General features: G+C 41.5%; 1 protein-coding gene and 1 pseudogene across 4 annotated transcripts in view; both read left to right on the top strand.

Annotated features, from left to right (window-relative positions):
* Positions 1-16,851, top strand: part of LOC128664167 (uncharacterized) — a 335,114-nt gene that overhangs the window by 97,274 nt on the left and 220,989 nt on the right. For 3 of the 4 annotated variants that reach the window (XM_053718924.1, XM_053718927.1, XM_053718926.1), the window contains exons 5-6: positions 11,038-11,136; positions 12,080-12,181. In XM_053718924.1, coding sequence (XP_053574899.1) covers positions 11,038-11,136; positions 12,080-12,181 — 201 coding nt within the window. The remainder of the gene's footprint in view (positions 1-11,037; positions 11,137-12,079; positions 12,182-16,851) is intronic. The other variant, XM_053718925.1, reaches the window with a different exon arrangement.
* On the top strand, positions 7,265-7,371 carry LOC128665328 (uncharacterized; annotated as a pseudogene).

Genomic DNA, 16,851 nt, shown 5'->3' with positions numbered 1-16,851 from the left:
TGGTAATTTTTGAACAATTCCTTCATACTTTTTCACATATTCAGTAATAAAGTGTTTTCAGTTTGAAATTTAAAGATACAGTAACGGTTTTATTTTAAAACGTTTTTTGTGCTTTGTTGACAAGTTTAAGCCTGTTTAACATGTCTGTACCATCAGATAAGCTATGTTCTATATGTATGAAAGCCAATGTGTCTCCCCATTTAAATTTATGTGATAATTGTGCCATAGTGTCCAAACAAAGTAAGGACAGTAATGCCACAGATAATGATATTGCCCAAGATGATTCCTCTAATGAGGGGAGTAAACATGATACTACATCATCCCCTACTGTGTCTACACCAGTTTTGCCCACACAGGAGGCCCCTAGTACATCTAGTGCGCCAATACTTATTACCATGCAACAATTAACGGCTGTAATGGATAACTCCATAGCAAATCTTTTATCCAAAATGCCTACTTATCAGAGAAAGCGCGATTGCTCTGTTTTAAACACTGAAGAGCAAGAGGGCGCTGATGATAACTGTTCTGACATACCCTCACACCAATCTCAAGGGGCCATGAGGGAGGTTTTGTCTGATGGAGAAATCTCAGATTCAGGAAAAATTTCTCATCAAGCTGAACCTGATGTTGTGACATTTAAATTTAAATTAGAACATCTCCGCACACTGCTTAAGGAGGTGTTATCTACTCTGGATGATTGTGACAATTTGGTCATTCCAGAGAAATTATGTAAGATGGACAAGTTCCTAGAGGTTCCGGTGCCCCCCGACGCTTTTCCTATACCCAAGCGGGTGGCGGACATAGTAAATAAAGAGTGGGAAAAGCCCGGCATACCTTTTGTTCCCCCCCCTATATTTAAGAAATTATTTCCTATAGTCGACCCCAGAAAGGACTTATGGCAGACAGTCCCCAAGGTCGAGGGGGCGGTTTCTACTCTAAACAAACGCACTACTATTCCTATCGAAGATAGTTGTGCTTTCAAAGATCCTATGGATAAAAAATTAGAGGGTTTGCTTAAGAAGATTTTTGTACAGCAAGGTTACCTTCTACAACCAATTTCATGCATTGTTCCTGTCACTACGGCAGCGTGTTTCTGGTTCGAGGAACTAGAAAAGTCGCTCAGTAAAGAATCTTCGTATGAGGAGGTTATGGACAGAGTTCAAGCACTTAAATTGGCTAACTCTTTTGTTTTAGATGCCGCTTTGCAATTAGCTAGATTAGCAGCGAAAAATTCAGGGTTTGCTATCGTGGCGCGCAGAGCGCTTTGGCTAAAGTCTTGGTCAGCGGATGTGTCTTCCAAGACAAAATTGCTTAACATTCCTTTCAAAGGTAAAACATTATTTGGACCAGATTTGAAAGAGATTATTTCAGACATCACTGGGGGAAAGGGCCACGCCCTCCCACAGGATAGGTCTTTTAAGGCTAAAAATAAGCCTAATTTTCGTCCCTTTCGCAGAAACGGACCAGCCTCTAATTCTGCATCCTCTAAGCAAGAGGGTAATACTTCACAACCCAAACCAGCCTGGAAACCAATGCAAGGCTGGAACAAGGGTAAGCAGGCCAAGAAGCCTACCGCTGCTACCAAAACAGCATGAAGGGATAGCCCCCGATCCGGGACCGGATCTAGTGGGGGGCAGACTCTCTCTGTTTGCTCAGGCTTGGGCAAGAGATGTTCAGGATCCTTGGGCACTAGAAATAGTTTCTCAAGGTTATCTCCTGGAATTCAAGGAACTACCCCCAAGGGGAAGGTTCCACAGGTCTCACTTATCTTCAAACCAAATAAAGAGACAGGCATTCTTACATTGTGTAGAAGACCTGTTAAAGATGGGAGTGATACATCCAGTTCCAATAAGAGAACAAGGAATGGGATTTTATTCCAATCTGTTCATAGTTCCCAAAAAAGAGGGAACATTCAGACCAATTTTGGATCTGAAGATCCTAAACAAATTTCTCAGGGTACCATCGTTCAAAATGGAAACTATTCGAACGATCCTACCCACCATCCAGGAAAGTCAATTTATGACTACCGTGGATTTAAAGAATGCGTACCTACATATTCCTATCCACAAGGAACATCATCAGTTCCTAAGGTTCGCTTTTCTGGACAAGCATTACCAGTTTGTGGCACTTCCATTCGGATTAGCCACTGCTCCAAGGATTTTCACAAAGGTACTAGGGTCCCTTCTAGCGGTTCTAAGACCAAGGGGCATTGCAGTAGTACCTTACTTGGACGACATCCTAATTCAAGCGTCGTCCCTGTCAAAAGCAAAGGCTCATACGGACATCGTCCTAGCCTTTCTCAGATCTCACGGATGGAAGGTGAACAAAGAAAAAAGTTCTCTGTCCCCGTCAACAAGAGTTCCCTTCTTGGGAACAATAATAGATTCCTTAGAAATGAGGATTTTTCTGACAGAGGTCAGAAAATCAAAACTTCTAAGCTCTTGTCAAGTACTTCATTCTGTTCCTCGTCCTTCCATAGCGCAGTGCATGGAAGTAATAGGATTGATGGTTGCAACAATGGACATAGTTCCTTTTGCACGAATTCATCTAAGACCATTACAACTGTGCATGCTCAGACAGTGGAATGGGGATTATACAGACTTGTCTCCGATGATTCAAGTAGACCAAAAGACCAGAGATTCACTCCGTTGGTGGCTGACCCTGGACAATCTGTCACAGGGAATGAGCTTCCGCAGACCAGAGTGGGTCATTGTCACGACTGACACCAGTCTAGTGGGCTGGGGCGCGGTCTGGGAATCCCTGAAAGCTCAGGGTCTATGGTCTCGGGAAGAGTCTCTTCTCCCGATAAACATTCTGGAACTGAGAGCGATATTCAATGCTCTCAGAGCTTGGCCTCAACTAGCAAAGGCCAAATTCATAAGGTTTCAATCAGACAACATGACGACCGTTGCATATATCAATCATCAGGGGGGAACAAGGAGTTCCCTGGCGATGAAAGAAGTGAGCAAGATAATTCAATGGGCGGAGGATCACTCCTGCCACTTGTCTGCGATCCACATCCCAGGAGTGGAAAATTGGGAAGCGGATTTTCTGAGTCGTCAGACATTCCATCCGGGGAAGTGGGAACTCCATCCGGAAATCTTTGCCCAAATAACTCAGTTATGGGGCATTCCAGACATGGATCTGATGGCGTCTCGTCAGAACTTCAAGGTTCCTTGCTACGGGTCCAGATCCAGGGATCCCAAGGCGACTCTAGTAGATGCACTAGTAGCACCTTGGACCTTCAACCTAGCTTATGTATTCCCACCGTTTCCTCTCATTCCCAGGCTGGTAGCCAGGATCAATCAGGAGAGGGCCTCGGTGATCTTGATAGCTCCTGCGTGGCCACGCAGGACTTGGTATGCAGACCTGGTGAATATGTCATCGGCTCCACCATGGAAGCTACCTTTGAGACAGGACCTTCTTGTTCAGGGTCCATTCGAACATCCGAATCTGGTTTCCCTCCAACTGACGGCTTGGAGATTGAACGCTTGATTTTATCAAAGCGTGGGTTTTCAGATTCTGTAATAGATACTCTGATTCAGGCTAGAAAGCCTGTAACTAGAAAAATTTACCATAAAATATGGAAAAAATATATCTGTTGGTGTGAATCCAAAGGATTCCCATGGAACAAGATAAAAATTCCTAAGATTCTATCCTTTCTACAAGAAGGTTTGGAGAAAGGATTATCTGCAAGTTCTCTAAAGGGACAGATCTCTGCTTTATCTGTTTTACTTCACAAAAGACTGGCAGCCGTGCCAGATGTTCAAGCATTTGTTCAGGCTCTGGTTAGGATCAAGCCTGTTTACAGACCTTTGACTCCTCCCTGGAGTCTAAATCTAGTTCTTTCAGTTCTTCAAGGGGTTCCGTTTGAACCTTTACATTCCATAGATATTAAGTTACTATCTTGGAAAGTTTTGTTTTTAGTTGCAATTTCTTCTGCTAGAAGAGTTTCAGAGTTATCTGCTCTGCAGTGTTCTCCGCCCTATCTGGTGTTCCATGCAGATAAGGTGGTTTTGCGTACTAAGCCTGGTTTTCTTCCGAAAGTTGTTTCTAACAAAAATATTAACCAGGAGATAGTTGTACCTTCTTTGTGTCCGAATCCAATTTCAAAGAAGGAACGTTTGTTACACAATTTGGACGTAGTCCGTGCTCTAAAATTCTATTTAGAGGCTACTAAAGATTTCAGACAAACATCTTCCTTGTTTGTTGTTTATTCTGGTAAAAGGAGAGGTCAAAAAGCGACTTCTACCTCTCTTTCCTTTTGGCTTAAAAGCATTATCCGATTGGCTTATGAGACTGCCGGACGGCAGCCTCCTGAAAGAATCACAGCTCACTCCACTAGGGCTGTGGCTTCCACATGGGCCTTCAAGAACGAGGCTTCTGTTGACCAGATATGTAAGGCAGCGACTTGGTCTTCACTGCACACTTTGCCAAATTTTACAAATTTGATACTTTTGCTTCTTCGGAGGCTATTTTTGGGAGAAAGGTTTTGCAAGCTGTGGTTCCTTCCGTTTAGGTGACCTAATTTGCTCCCTCCCTTCATCCGTGTCCTAAAGCTTTGGTATTGGTTCCCACAAGTAAGGATGACGCCGTGGACCGGACACACCAAATGTTGGAGAAAACAGAATTTATGCTTACCTGATAAATTACTTTCTCCAACGGTGTGTCCGGTCCACGGCCCGCCCGGGTTTTTTAATCAGGTCTGATGAATTATTTTCTCTAACTACAGTCACCACGGTATCATATGGTTTCTCCTATATATATTTCCTCCTGTCCGTCGGTCGAATGACTGGGGTGGGCGGAGCCTAGGAGGGATCATGTGACCAGCTTTGCTGGGACTCTTTGCCATTTCCTGTTGGGGAAGAGAATATCCCACAAGTAAGGATGACGCCGTGGACCGGACACACCGTTGGAGAAAGTAATTTATCAGGTAAGCATAAATTCTGTTTTTCTTCAAATACTTACCTTTTAATCTTCACAGCCGCTCTAGCGATTGACCCGGCCGTCGGTTGGAAGCCTCTTCATACGTCAGAAATTATGAATTTGGCTTCCTCCAATCACGGCTTCCACCCGGGGAAATCTTGGCCTGAGGCAACGCCGTGATTGGAGGAAGCCGGATTCGTCATTTTGGACCCGTGAAGAGGGCTTGCGACGGGCGGAGGAAGCGATGCAGCGGCTGTCAGGATTAAAAAGGTAAGTATTTGAAGAAAACTAGTGAAATGTAAATTTTGATGAGTTAAAGTGCCCTTGTTTTCTTCTTAAATGGGGAGAGTCCACAGCTGCATTCATTACTTTTGGGAATTCAGAACCTGGCCACCAGGAAGAGACAAAGACACCCCAGCCAAAGGCTTAAATACCTCACCCACTTCCCTCATCCCCCAGTCATTCTTTGCCTTTCGTTACAGGAGGTTGGCAGAGAAGTGTCAGAAGATTTTAGATAGTCTCTTATGGACTGGAGTTTTAAGTAATCCTGTCAGCCTCTCAGTGAGAGCATGGATGAATGTTAGAGTCCGAAGATGCAGGGAGAGTCTTTCTGCGAAACCATCCCGACTCATGTTAACAGCTCCTTAGCAATCAGCGTTGACGAGTTTCACTGCCTGCTTTCTTCTCTCAAGTCCATGTCAGAAGCGAGGCTACTATCTTGCAGGGCCGTGTTCCTGTTCCACGGCGTAGATTCTGGTAAGATCGTTTCATTTTACTTTGATGTGTGAGTGTAATGTGAACGAAGAAGTCAGGGTCTCAGTGGGACTCCTTTATCTTTATGGAATCAAGGGTTAATATCTCCTAAGGGGGATTATTGAATAGGGGGGACTTTAAACATGTTTGTTATGTGATTCTTTCTGCTAATGTGTAGTGACGCTTGGGCTCATGGCTATATTGGAACATAACAGCCTTTTTTGTCAGGCTGCGCGGCTCTTGTGGCCTTGGCGCGTCTTTTTCTGGCCTGCACTGTGTACCTTGTGACTAGGCATGGTCACGTCCTGTACTTAATTTCCGTATTTCTGACCGCGTGGCGACGAAGAGTCAGTTTCGCTTGTTGTCTGGGTCTCAGGAGGTGGTGAGTTCCCCAGTTGTTGGGGGTGTAAGGTGCCGTTTTTATTTTTTCTTCTTCTATGGAGGATTCAGATTTTTTGGATACGGATGTCTCTGATTCAGATTCTTCTTCTTGCGAAGAGTATGAGATGGCCCGGGTAATCCATGCCCATCAGTTATGTTCCGAATGCCACTTTAGAGTGCTCTCTTTTCCCGCAACAGGAACCTTAGAGTCCATCGAGACTTCCGCCCCTGGGGATTCCACATCCCGCGTGGTGCGTGCCCTAGATCCTTCCCTAGCTACACAAGCAGGTGTCTCTAATGTCGTTACCCCTTCTCCGGAAGGCGGCTTGTTTCCTCCAGAGGTTACGGCACGGTTCCGCATGGCCATATCTATGGCGTTGGCGCTTTTACACCTTCCTGAGAGGGAGGTGTTGATGAGATACGGTCCGTGTTCTGTTAACCAGGGCTCGTCAGGTATGGGATCGTCTGGGTCAGATCAGCCATCTGGGGAAGCGGTTGCCTCTGAAACTTTAGGGACCCAATCCTTGGGTCTGGGTTATCAGTTGCCCTGGTGGAGGTAAGTTTTGCTTTTCGTTATAGACTGGCACGCCTTCGTGTTCTACTGCGACATGTTTTGGCGGTGCTGGAGGATCCCAGTCCTAATGGGTTGAGGGATCCTCGGTCTGCTGCACCAGACAGAAAGCTGGGTTAGACGTGGGGGGATGAAGTCGTCTCCAAGTTGCTTTCTTTTGGGGTATCTTATTACAGTTCTGAGCATCTGGAGTATGGGGTCTCTGATTGGCTGGTCCTGTTAGTGTACCCATTCTTCTTGGGCGTTCACCTGCAGGTGCTGCCCTATTTTTCTTTGATCCAGCAGAATGTTTTTTTTTTCTTCGAGAAGCTCATGTCTGTTATAATTTTTCCGGTGGGAAACATTTCTTTTCTGGAATTTGATACTAGCGATTTTGTGGTCGCTTGAGCACTTCTGCGGAAGTTGCATGTTAAGGTGTTAGTACATTGTTATGTCTATAGTTCCTTTTGTCGATTCCTGTTAGGGTTTCGATTTTTCTGTGGCCTGGGTCAGTTCTTAATGCCTTTATGTAGCAGTCTGGTCCTGGTCGGGCGCTGTTTTCTGGTCTTTTAGGCCTATATCACCCACGTGGTGCCGGTATATCTGGCTGTCCGGGTTGGGTGGTGAGTTGCTCACTCGGATGTGGAGTTTGTTATACTCTAGTTCTCTTCGGATCGAATAAAGCTCTTGCCTTTACTAAAGATTTCCGTGGAGAGGAACATCCATGAGTTTTCACAAAATACTTGCCCCTTGCGGGGCTAAGTCATGGAGAGAAGGCCTTTTTGTTCTTAGACATCAGGCTGGTTCTCGTTTCTTCTTTTGGATGGGGCAATTGTGCTCAGTCCTCATTGTCCTGTTCCTGAAGCGGATCCTGTTAAATATTACTTTCTGTTGGTTCCCGGAGGTCCTTGGCCTCGGAGCTAGGATTTTCCATTCCCAATGGGACTGGAGGTTTAGATGATTCCTTCGACATCTGGGGTACCAGGTTGGGACAATTTTTATCTCCTTTATGGTATTCTTATTGGATGTATTTTTTGAGGCCTTGATGACGAACTCTTCCTTAGGCTGTCAAGACGTCCTAGGCTTCTTTTTTCCCCTCTTGGGGCTGGAAGGGGGGTCATCTGTTCATGAAATTCAGGCATTTACTGCCTTTTTCTTCCTCCTACTGTTTCTCGTTTTGCCCCCATATGTTGGGGCTCTGGAGAATGCTTTTGTCTCTGTTTTTTCCTGGAGCTACCCTTACTAAGATGTCTCGGTTTAATCTTTCTCTAGGCAGGAATTGTGAGGCTCATCGTTAGTTATTTTATCTTCTCAAGCTGGATTATTTAGTTCTGAGATCTTACTTTGGGGTGTTGTCCCTTGAGCCTTTAGGAGATATGGTTTCTGTCTCAGGGATGCTTGGCGATCGTCCAGTGTCCAGGGACCTTTTGATGTGGACGTGGTTGCATCTCCTTGGATACCGGTTCTCCGTATGAGGTATCACTATGGTTCCTCAGGGGTTACTACCTTGTAGCCGGCTCCGTTTTCTGGATGTCTGGTTTTCCGGACTTGTTTTGGATATCTGACCGCATCTATTAGATGGGTCTTGGGTGGTTCAGTCCTTCCGGTTCTGAGAATTCCACTTGCCTTTTCAAGGGGTTTTGTTTTTCTCTTATCGGAGACTTGGAAATACCCGGAGGGGCAGTTTAGCTGCCTAGCAAGTGTGAGATTGCAGTCGCAATCTGTTGTCTACTGGGCTGGCTGTTGCACCCGGATGTTTCCTCTTCAATCGGTATTGCCTTTGCTGTCTGTTTGCTACCGCACCCTCCATGCCTAAGGGCGGGTGAGCGGTTATATTTGGCTTTCTCCTCCCCTTAGGGAGATTTGGGCATACCGCAGTATCCACCTAGTTCAGAGGGGTCCCTCCTGCCTTGCGTGCAGGACGTCATGAAGGGTTGAATTCTGGTATTGTGCCGTCACTGTTGGTTCAGTGTAGTCTCTCTTTCGCCTGGGAGTGTCCCTTCTTGTAGGGTAAGGATCTGTGTCTAGGTCCTGGATCCGAACTCGTCCTATGTTCTGTCATAGATTAGTTGGTTAACATGACAGTCTTGTTAGCAAATGGTGGATTTTGCTCTTCCTATTGGTACCGTTCAATTTAGCTCCCCTCCTTTTTCCTTACTAAGAATTTGGGCGGTCCGGGGAATGGTTTATTTCCCTGTTTTCGGACATTGCCAGTCACATTGCCACTCGGAGAGGGGGTCAGAGGTCCGTCTGTTTGGTTGAGCCTGGACCCCATGTCTTTCTTAGATCTTGTGATCCCTCCTTAACTCAGGGGCTTTGCCGGGTTTCCTTCCTCAGCAGAGGGCATTCTCTGCTTGTTTTGGATGCTCTCTTACTTCCTTGTTTTCCTGGGAGGGAGTGGGCTTCTGCTCTCCTTCGGAATTTTTCCTTTGTGGGATTCCTGGTGTAGTTCCTAGCTTCGTTGGCTGGTGTTAACGACTGGAGTCTTCTAGACTTCTGTTGCAGAGGGAAGCCTGTGGCTTCATCTGGAGCACGATAGGATTTATGGTGCTCTTTTTAGGCGGTTCCCGGGGGGGGTTATCCCTCCGTCGCTCTTTCATAGTGCGGATTGCACGCTGTGTGAGGGATGGGGTCTACCTTTTCTCTCTGGGTCTCCAGGGTTGGGACGTTACATGATCCCTTGGACTTCCATTCAGATTGGGGTAGGTTTTTTTTCCCCGTTCTCTTTGTTCAGTGGTTGGAGTTAGCCCTCTATGCGTTTTTGTCCTGATGCAACCTTTGTTTGCGTTTGGAGTTCGGCTAGGGTGCCTTTAACCCTAGCTTGTTGGTCTTTAGATCTCTGTTGAGTTCTTCTTCCTCTTCCCTTCAGGGGGTATGTGGAGGTCTCCTTCCCTCGGGTCGGGGGTAAGTTTAAGTATGGGCTTGGAGCCTGCGGGACTTGTCTCCTTGGAGGCTTTTTGCTCGATGGAATCTACTGGTTCTGAGTTGTCTCTCTCTAGGGCCTTGCTGGTTTTAACTGATGGGCAGTTACCTGGTCTTTTCAGTTTTTATTCTTCTGTTTCTGGTGAAGCAGTTGGTTTTTTTTGTCAGGTGTTGGGGTAATTTCAGGCTGTGGTGCCCTCTGAATGGGCCGCCTTGTCTACCCTCCCTTTTTTGCATTCAGTGTCCTCTGTAGCTTGGGTATTGTTTTCCCAAAAGTAATGAATGCAGCTGTGGACTCTCCCCATTTAAGAAGTTTAATTTAAATTATGCTTACCTGATAATTTTCTTTTCTTCTGACGGGGAGAGTCCACAGCTCTCCGCCCACATAGTTACAAGGCGGCTGTTTTGTTTTTGTATTCTTCTGGCACCTTTTTTCACCCTGATATTTCTCCTACTGTTCCTTGTTCCCTTGGCAGAATGACTGGGGGATGAGGGAAGTGGGGGGAGGTATTTAAGCCTTTGGCTGGGGTGTCTTTGCCTCCTCCTGGTGGCCAGGTTCTGAATTCCCAAAAGTAATGAATGCAGCTGTGGATTCTCCTCATCAGAAGAAAAGAAAATTATCAGGTAAGCATAATTTAAGTTTTTTAATCGGATTATTAAAAACCAGGCACTGATTTGTCTAAATTGACATTCACTTTAAAGTGACAATCGACTAGGATTTTTATTGTTTAAAAAGATAGATAATCCCTTTATTACCCATTCCATAGTTTTGCGTAACCAACACAGTTATATTAATACACATTTTACCTCTGTGATTACCTTGTATCTAAACCTGTGCAGACTGCCCCCTTATTTCAGTTATTTTGATTGACTTGCATTTTAGCCAATCAGTGCCCTCTCATAAGTAACTGCACGGGCGTGAGCACAGTGTCATCTATATGGCACACATGAACTAATTGCTTCTAGCTGTGAAAAACTGTCAAATGCATTAAAATAAGAGGTGGCCTTCAAGGACTTAGACATTGGAATATGAGCCTACCTAGGTTTAGCTTTCAATACCAAGAGAACAAAGCAAATTTTGACTAGAATGTTCCTTTGATAATTTCTGTGCTTCTAGCTGTTATTATGTAAATATTTTCTATTTGTACTTTAAATTACTTTTAAATTAGTAGCACTGTTAGTTCATACAAATTACATTTAAAGGGACATTATAGTATAAAAAATGTTTTTATTTTTTTTTCCTTCAAAAGTGTAAACACATAATAAAAGTTGCACTCCTGGATCAGCTTCGTTCTACTCCAGATGAGATGTCCAGTGATTGGAGCATACCAATGTATATTTGTTTCTCATTTGCTCACCATCCTCATCATGAGTGGCACAAGGGCACAGGTCTATGTATTTAACCCTTTGCAGGGGTTAAGCACATAGTAAAAGAAAATAATTTGTTTAGAAATAAAATAGTCAAACAAGATATTGAAGGTGTACACTATATTCATTTTTTTCAGCAGTGAGTCAGAATGATGTTTCTATCAAGAAACCTGAAGTCAAACATCCCCTAAACGAAACATCCAGTACTCTAAATTTTACACCTAAGCCTACTCAGTGTAAGTATTAAATACACTGCAATTAAGTTACTTTGGATTTAGCTTCCTTAAGTGTATAATGAATAATTTCTGTGTTTGTTGCTTCTATAATGTAAATATTTTCCATACATACTTTAAATGACTTTCAAGTTAGTTGCACCATTGGGTTCCACGAATGTTATAGTGTAAAAATAAAAAAAACTCCTGGAACAGCTCCATTCTATTACACGTGTGAATATGACAAGTGATTGGAACACACAATTGTATACTTCTTATTTACTCACAAGATTTATCCTTAACATGAGTGGCACAGGGGCACATATCCAGGGCCGGATTGGCCTGCTGGGATACCGGCACAAATCCCGGTGGGCCGCCCGGCTATTGGCAGACAGTGAGCAGCTGAAGGAGCACATTGAGCTTGTTGAGCGCACAGAGGCTACTTACCTACTTGAGCTCTGTGTGCTCGTGCTTCCTGTGTGCCGGCTCACGTGGCTCCAGCTCACCTCCCTTCTTGTCAGGATATGCCCCCCCTCCCTGTAGTGCTATTAGAGTTTGCATAATGAGGCGGCCGCTCTTCTCTAAGAGCACTGCGGGGAGGGGTCGGGGATATCAATACATGGAGGGAGGTAAACTATAGGCCACTTGGGTCGGCACACAGTGAACACGATCACACAGAGCTCAAATAAGTTAGTTGCAACACTGTTAGGGGAGAGATTGGCTGCTGATCTGCCTGCATTTGATTTGTGTATGTATTTAAATTAAAGTTGGCAGGGCCGGTTGGGGGGTCGGACTGGGCCAGTTTATACAAAATTCCAGGGCCAATCTGATTTTCCAGTCTGGCCCTGCACACATCTATGTATTTATCCCTTTGCAGGAGTTAAAATATTTTGTTTGTAAATATAATGGTCTAACAAAACGTTAAAGGTGTACACTAAATATATTCTGGTGTTTTTATTCTCAACAGTAAGCCAGAATGATGTTATTTTTAAGAAGCCTGAAGTTGGTAAAGTTTCTGAAGTTAATGAGATCTGTCTCTTCAACATCTGGAAATACTGCAAATTTGGCCGTAAGTTATTTTCAGTTGTAAACTGTGGTTCATCTGTAGGCACAAAATAAAAAAAGGAAAAATAGATAAGTAGATGTAACAAGTGATTTTAACATCAAAAGAATAGTTTCTTTGCTATATTGAGATATCCAGATTAGATTACCAACTCTTTTCAGAGCTGAAACATTCAATATTGAGACATACAAAGTAGCTGTTTTATTTTATTTTGAAGCTTAAAGGGACATATAAGAGACTGCAAGTTTGAACGTAAGGGTAGTTTAAATAAAACACCATACTTACATTCTCCCCAAATCCCTTGTTGGTTTGCAGTAAACCAGAAATATATCAGCACAGCAATATAGCATGCTGCAAAATTATAAAAAAAAATGTAATCACCTGCAACATTTTTTATTTGACCTTGTGGTATTCTTAAACACATATTTCTATATATATCTGTATGCACCTATACCTATATAGCTATTCCTATAGATATATAGGTATAGATATGTATTTTACATGATATATCAGATATATATAGAAATATATATTTGATAATATAAAGTACAATTTTTTTTCTATGTAAAGAACATAGGAATGCAAAATATGGGTTTTGCGCATCGTGTTTCGTGATTTAGATTTTAACACAGTCAGGTTAGGTTTACAATAAAAGGACATTATCCTGTAAGTGTAGAACATCGAAAAGTGAAATATGTACAGTAAATATACTGTATATATATATTTTTTATTTTATTTACATAAACATATTTAGACATGTATATGTACAGTGTCTAGAAAAGAAGGTAGATTCAATACTAAGATTGAAACGTGTACACGTATTAGCACTCACATCTGGGAAAGTGTGGCTATAAATTTAGAACATGTAGTTTCAAGGGGAAGACGGTCTATGCCGTAAGAGTTAAAATATAACTTTTATTAGGATTGTTTTTAAAAAACGACTACCACAAGACAAACACAAACATATATAAATAAAAACGCAAAATGTTGAAAAGGATACTGTATGCGAGGTATAGATGCTAAGCGTGGTTGCATGCACTGGGAAATATCTCTAGACCTTATCTCTGGATTGAATGTCTCTAGATTACAGTATTCCTGGCCACAGAGATATTTCCTTATTGTAGCTGTGAGTGTATAATTTGATGCTTGTGAATACACTTATATATGCTTGTTCCTCACTGGGATACTCCTATAGTTCGTGGTCATAAGAATATGCTTAAAGTAAGTTTATTCTGTGATGTAGTACCTATAAATATAAATGTATGTGCTTCTTGGGCATGCACACTATAGTTTATAACATTAGTGCTATCAATAAAATGATAGCTGTGTTTCAAATGCTGATGCTATCCTGGTTTTAATACTCCAGTTTTATGGTCATTGAATTTCTCCTTTAGTCAATATAACAGGGTTATAATTCAAATTGAGGGTGTAAACTAATGGCCGTTATTAACTTTGGTCACACTTTGTTATAAAGTACACTCTCACTTCTTTATATTTTTGAGTGAATATATTCCATATAGTACTTATTTCAAGTTAGATACTTATTTCTAGTTAGATGATATAGGTATATTATTATTGATACCTGATACTTGTTGTTGTTAATACTTGTAAGTCATTAGTTTCTAGACATACAATTGATATCCTTAGCTTGTTGTTACCTTTAGTTTTAACAATAAATTTAACTATGTTCTACATAGAATAAGGTAATAAATTAAACTGCATAACTGAATGTTGTGCCCCAATAATATTGGATGTAAGAACTTCTATGTATTAGCATATACGTATTGCTATTGCAGGGCTATATGCAATGTTGATGAATTGATACAAATGTTGCCATTTAAACGTAACGGTTATGCGAGTCCACTTAGTGTGGATTTATACCCAGGTTATTGGATTGTGTTTTATTGAGGATATTTTACATATATCCGCAGGTACTTTGTACCAACGGCATAGAGAAATTCAATGCTATTAGTATCTTGCACTGTTGTTATCCAATGCGCTGTTAAATGACTTATAATTCTTGGTAGCTAGCCTTTGATCTTATAGTACAATCATTCGTCTTCCATTCATGCTCAAATGCCCAAGAACTGCACTGAGACAGCGTCAATTAATTAAATCCTGCTAGCATAGCTTGCTATTATTGTGCAGCAACCTACAGTTAGCTTTTAGTTTAATTAAATCCAGCTAGCACAGCTTGCTATTATTGTGCAGCAACCTACAGTTAGCTTTTAGTTTATATAGCTAGTTCAGTAACTTCCTTTGTGTGGCGGTACACCTTACATTCATACACTTGGCTCTTAGGCCGTTCTATATTATATAGGTGTACTTTGGTCACTACGATAATTTTCAGTTGAACTTTGCTATACGGATTTTCTATCAGTTATAATACACATTACTTCCACCATTCGTTCATATAACTTGGTTATTCACCATTCACAATTGTAACTCTATGGTTCTAATAATGTGGATAAATTCTATATCCTAATTTCAACATTGGCAATTTAAAAGTTTGGCTTAGAGCCTAACAACAGATCAATGCCCTGACATGTTTCGCCACCAACGTGGCTTTCTGAGAAAGCCACGTTGGTGGCGAAACATGTCAGGGCATTGATCTGTTGTTAGGCTCTAAGCCAAACTTTTAAATTGCCAATGTTGAAATTAGGATATAGAATTTATCCACATTATTAGAACCATAGAGTTACAATTGTGAATGGTGAATAACCAAGTTATATGAACGAATGGTGGAAGTAATGTGTATTATAACTGATAGAAAATCCGTATAGCAAAGTTCAACTGAAAATTATCGTAGTGACCAAAGTACACCTATATAATATAGAACGGCCTAAGAGCCAAGTGTATGAATGTAAGGTGTACCGCCACACAAAGGAAGTTACTGAACTAGCTATATAAACTAAAAGCTAACTGTAGGTTGCTGCACAATAATAGCAAGCTGTGCTAGCTGGATTTAATTAAACTAAAAGCTAACTGTAGGTTGCTGCACAATAATAGCAAGCTATGCTAGCAGGATTTAATTAATTGACGCTGTCTCAGTGCAGTTCTTGGGCATTTGAGCATGAATGGAAGACGAATGATTGTACTATAAGATCAAAGGCTAGCTACCAAGAATTATAAGTCATTTAACAGCGCATTGGATAACAACAGTGCAAGATACTAATAGCATTGAATTTCTCTATGCCGTTGGTACAAAGTACCTGCGGATATATGTAAAATATCCTCAGTAAAACACAATCCAATAACCTGGGTATAAATCCACACTAAGTGGACTCGCATAACCGTTACGTTTAAATGGCAACATTTGTATCAATTCATCAACATTGCATATAGCCCTGCAATAGCAATACGTATATGCTACTACATAGAAGTTCTTACATCCAATATTATTGGGCCACAACATTCAGTTATGCAGTTTAATTTATTACCTTATTCTATGTAGAACATAGTTAAATTTATTGTTAAAACTAAAGGTAACAACAAGCTAAGGATATCAATTGTATGTCTAGAAACTAATGACTTACAAGTATTAACAACAACAAGTATCAGGTATCAATAATAATATACCTATATCATCTAACTAGAAATAAGTATCTAACTTGAAATAAGTACTATATGGAATATATTCACTCAAAAATATAAAGAAGTGAGAGTGTACTTTATAACAAAGTGTGACCAAAGTTAATAACGGCCATTAGCTTACACCCTCAATTTGAATTATAACCCTGTTATATTGACTAAAGGAGAAATTCAATGACCATAAAACTGGAGTATTAAAACCAGGATAGCATCAGCCTTTGAAACACAGCTATCATTTTATTGATAGCACTAATGTTATAAACTATAGTGTGCATGCCCAAGAAGTACATACATTTATATTTATAGGTACTACATCACAGAATAAACTTACTTTAAGCATATTCTTATGACCACGAACTATAGGAGTATCCCAGTGAGGAACAAGCATATATAAGTGTATTCACAAGCATCAAATTATACACTCACAGCTACAATAAGGAAATATCTCTGTGGCCAGGAATACTGTAATCTAGAGACATTCAATCCAGAGATAAGGTCTAGAGATATTTCCCAGTGCATGCAACCACGCTTAGCATCTATACCTCGCATACAGTATCCTTTTCAACATTTTGCGTTTTTATTTATATATGTTTGTGTTTGTCTTGTGGTAGTCGTTTTTTAAAAACAATCCTAATAAAAGTTATATTTTAACTCTTACGGCATAGACCGTCTTCCCCTTGAAACTACATGTTCTAAATTTATAGCCACACTTTCCCAGATGTGAGTGCTAATACGTGTACACGTTTCAATCTTAGTATTGAATCTACCTTCTTTTCTAGAAACAAACAGTACACAGCACCTAACTCGAATATCACAGGCAGTTAAATTACCTGCCCCAACTATTATAGAGCATCCTAGGAATACCGGATAGTAGTGCCATTTAGTCTTTCTCTTTTTATGTATATGTACAGTATGTATCTATGTTAAAGCCCTTTGCATGCCTTTTTCTTTTTTAAGACACGATGGCCCCTATTTATGAAAGTCTGGCGGACCTGATCCGACAGTGCGGATCAGGTCCGCCAGACCTCGCTGAATACGGCGAGCAATACGCTCGCCGTATTTAACATTGCACCAGCAGCTCACAA

Source organism: Bombina bombina, chromosome 6 (assembly GCF_027579735.1).
Source record: "Bombina bombina isolate aBomBom1 chromosome 6, aBomBom1.pri, whole genome shotgun sequence".
Taxonomy (NCBI): domain Eukaryota; kingdom Metazoa; phylum Chordata; class Amphibia; order Anura; family Bombinatoridae; genus Bombina; species Bombina bombina.
This window is presented reverse-complemented; position numbering and strand designations above follow the sequence as displayed.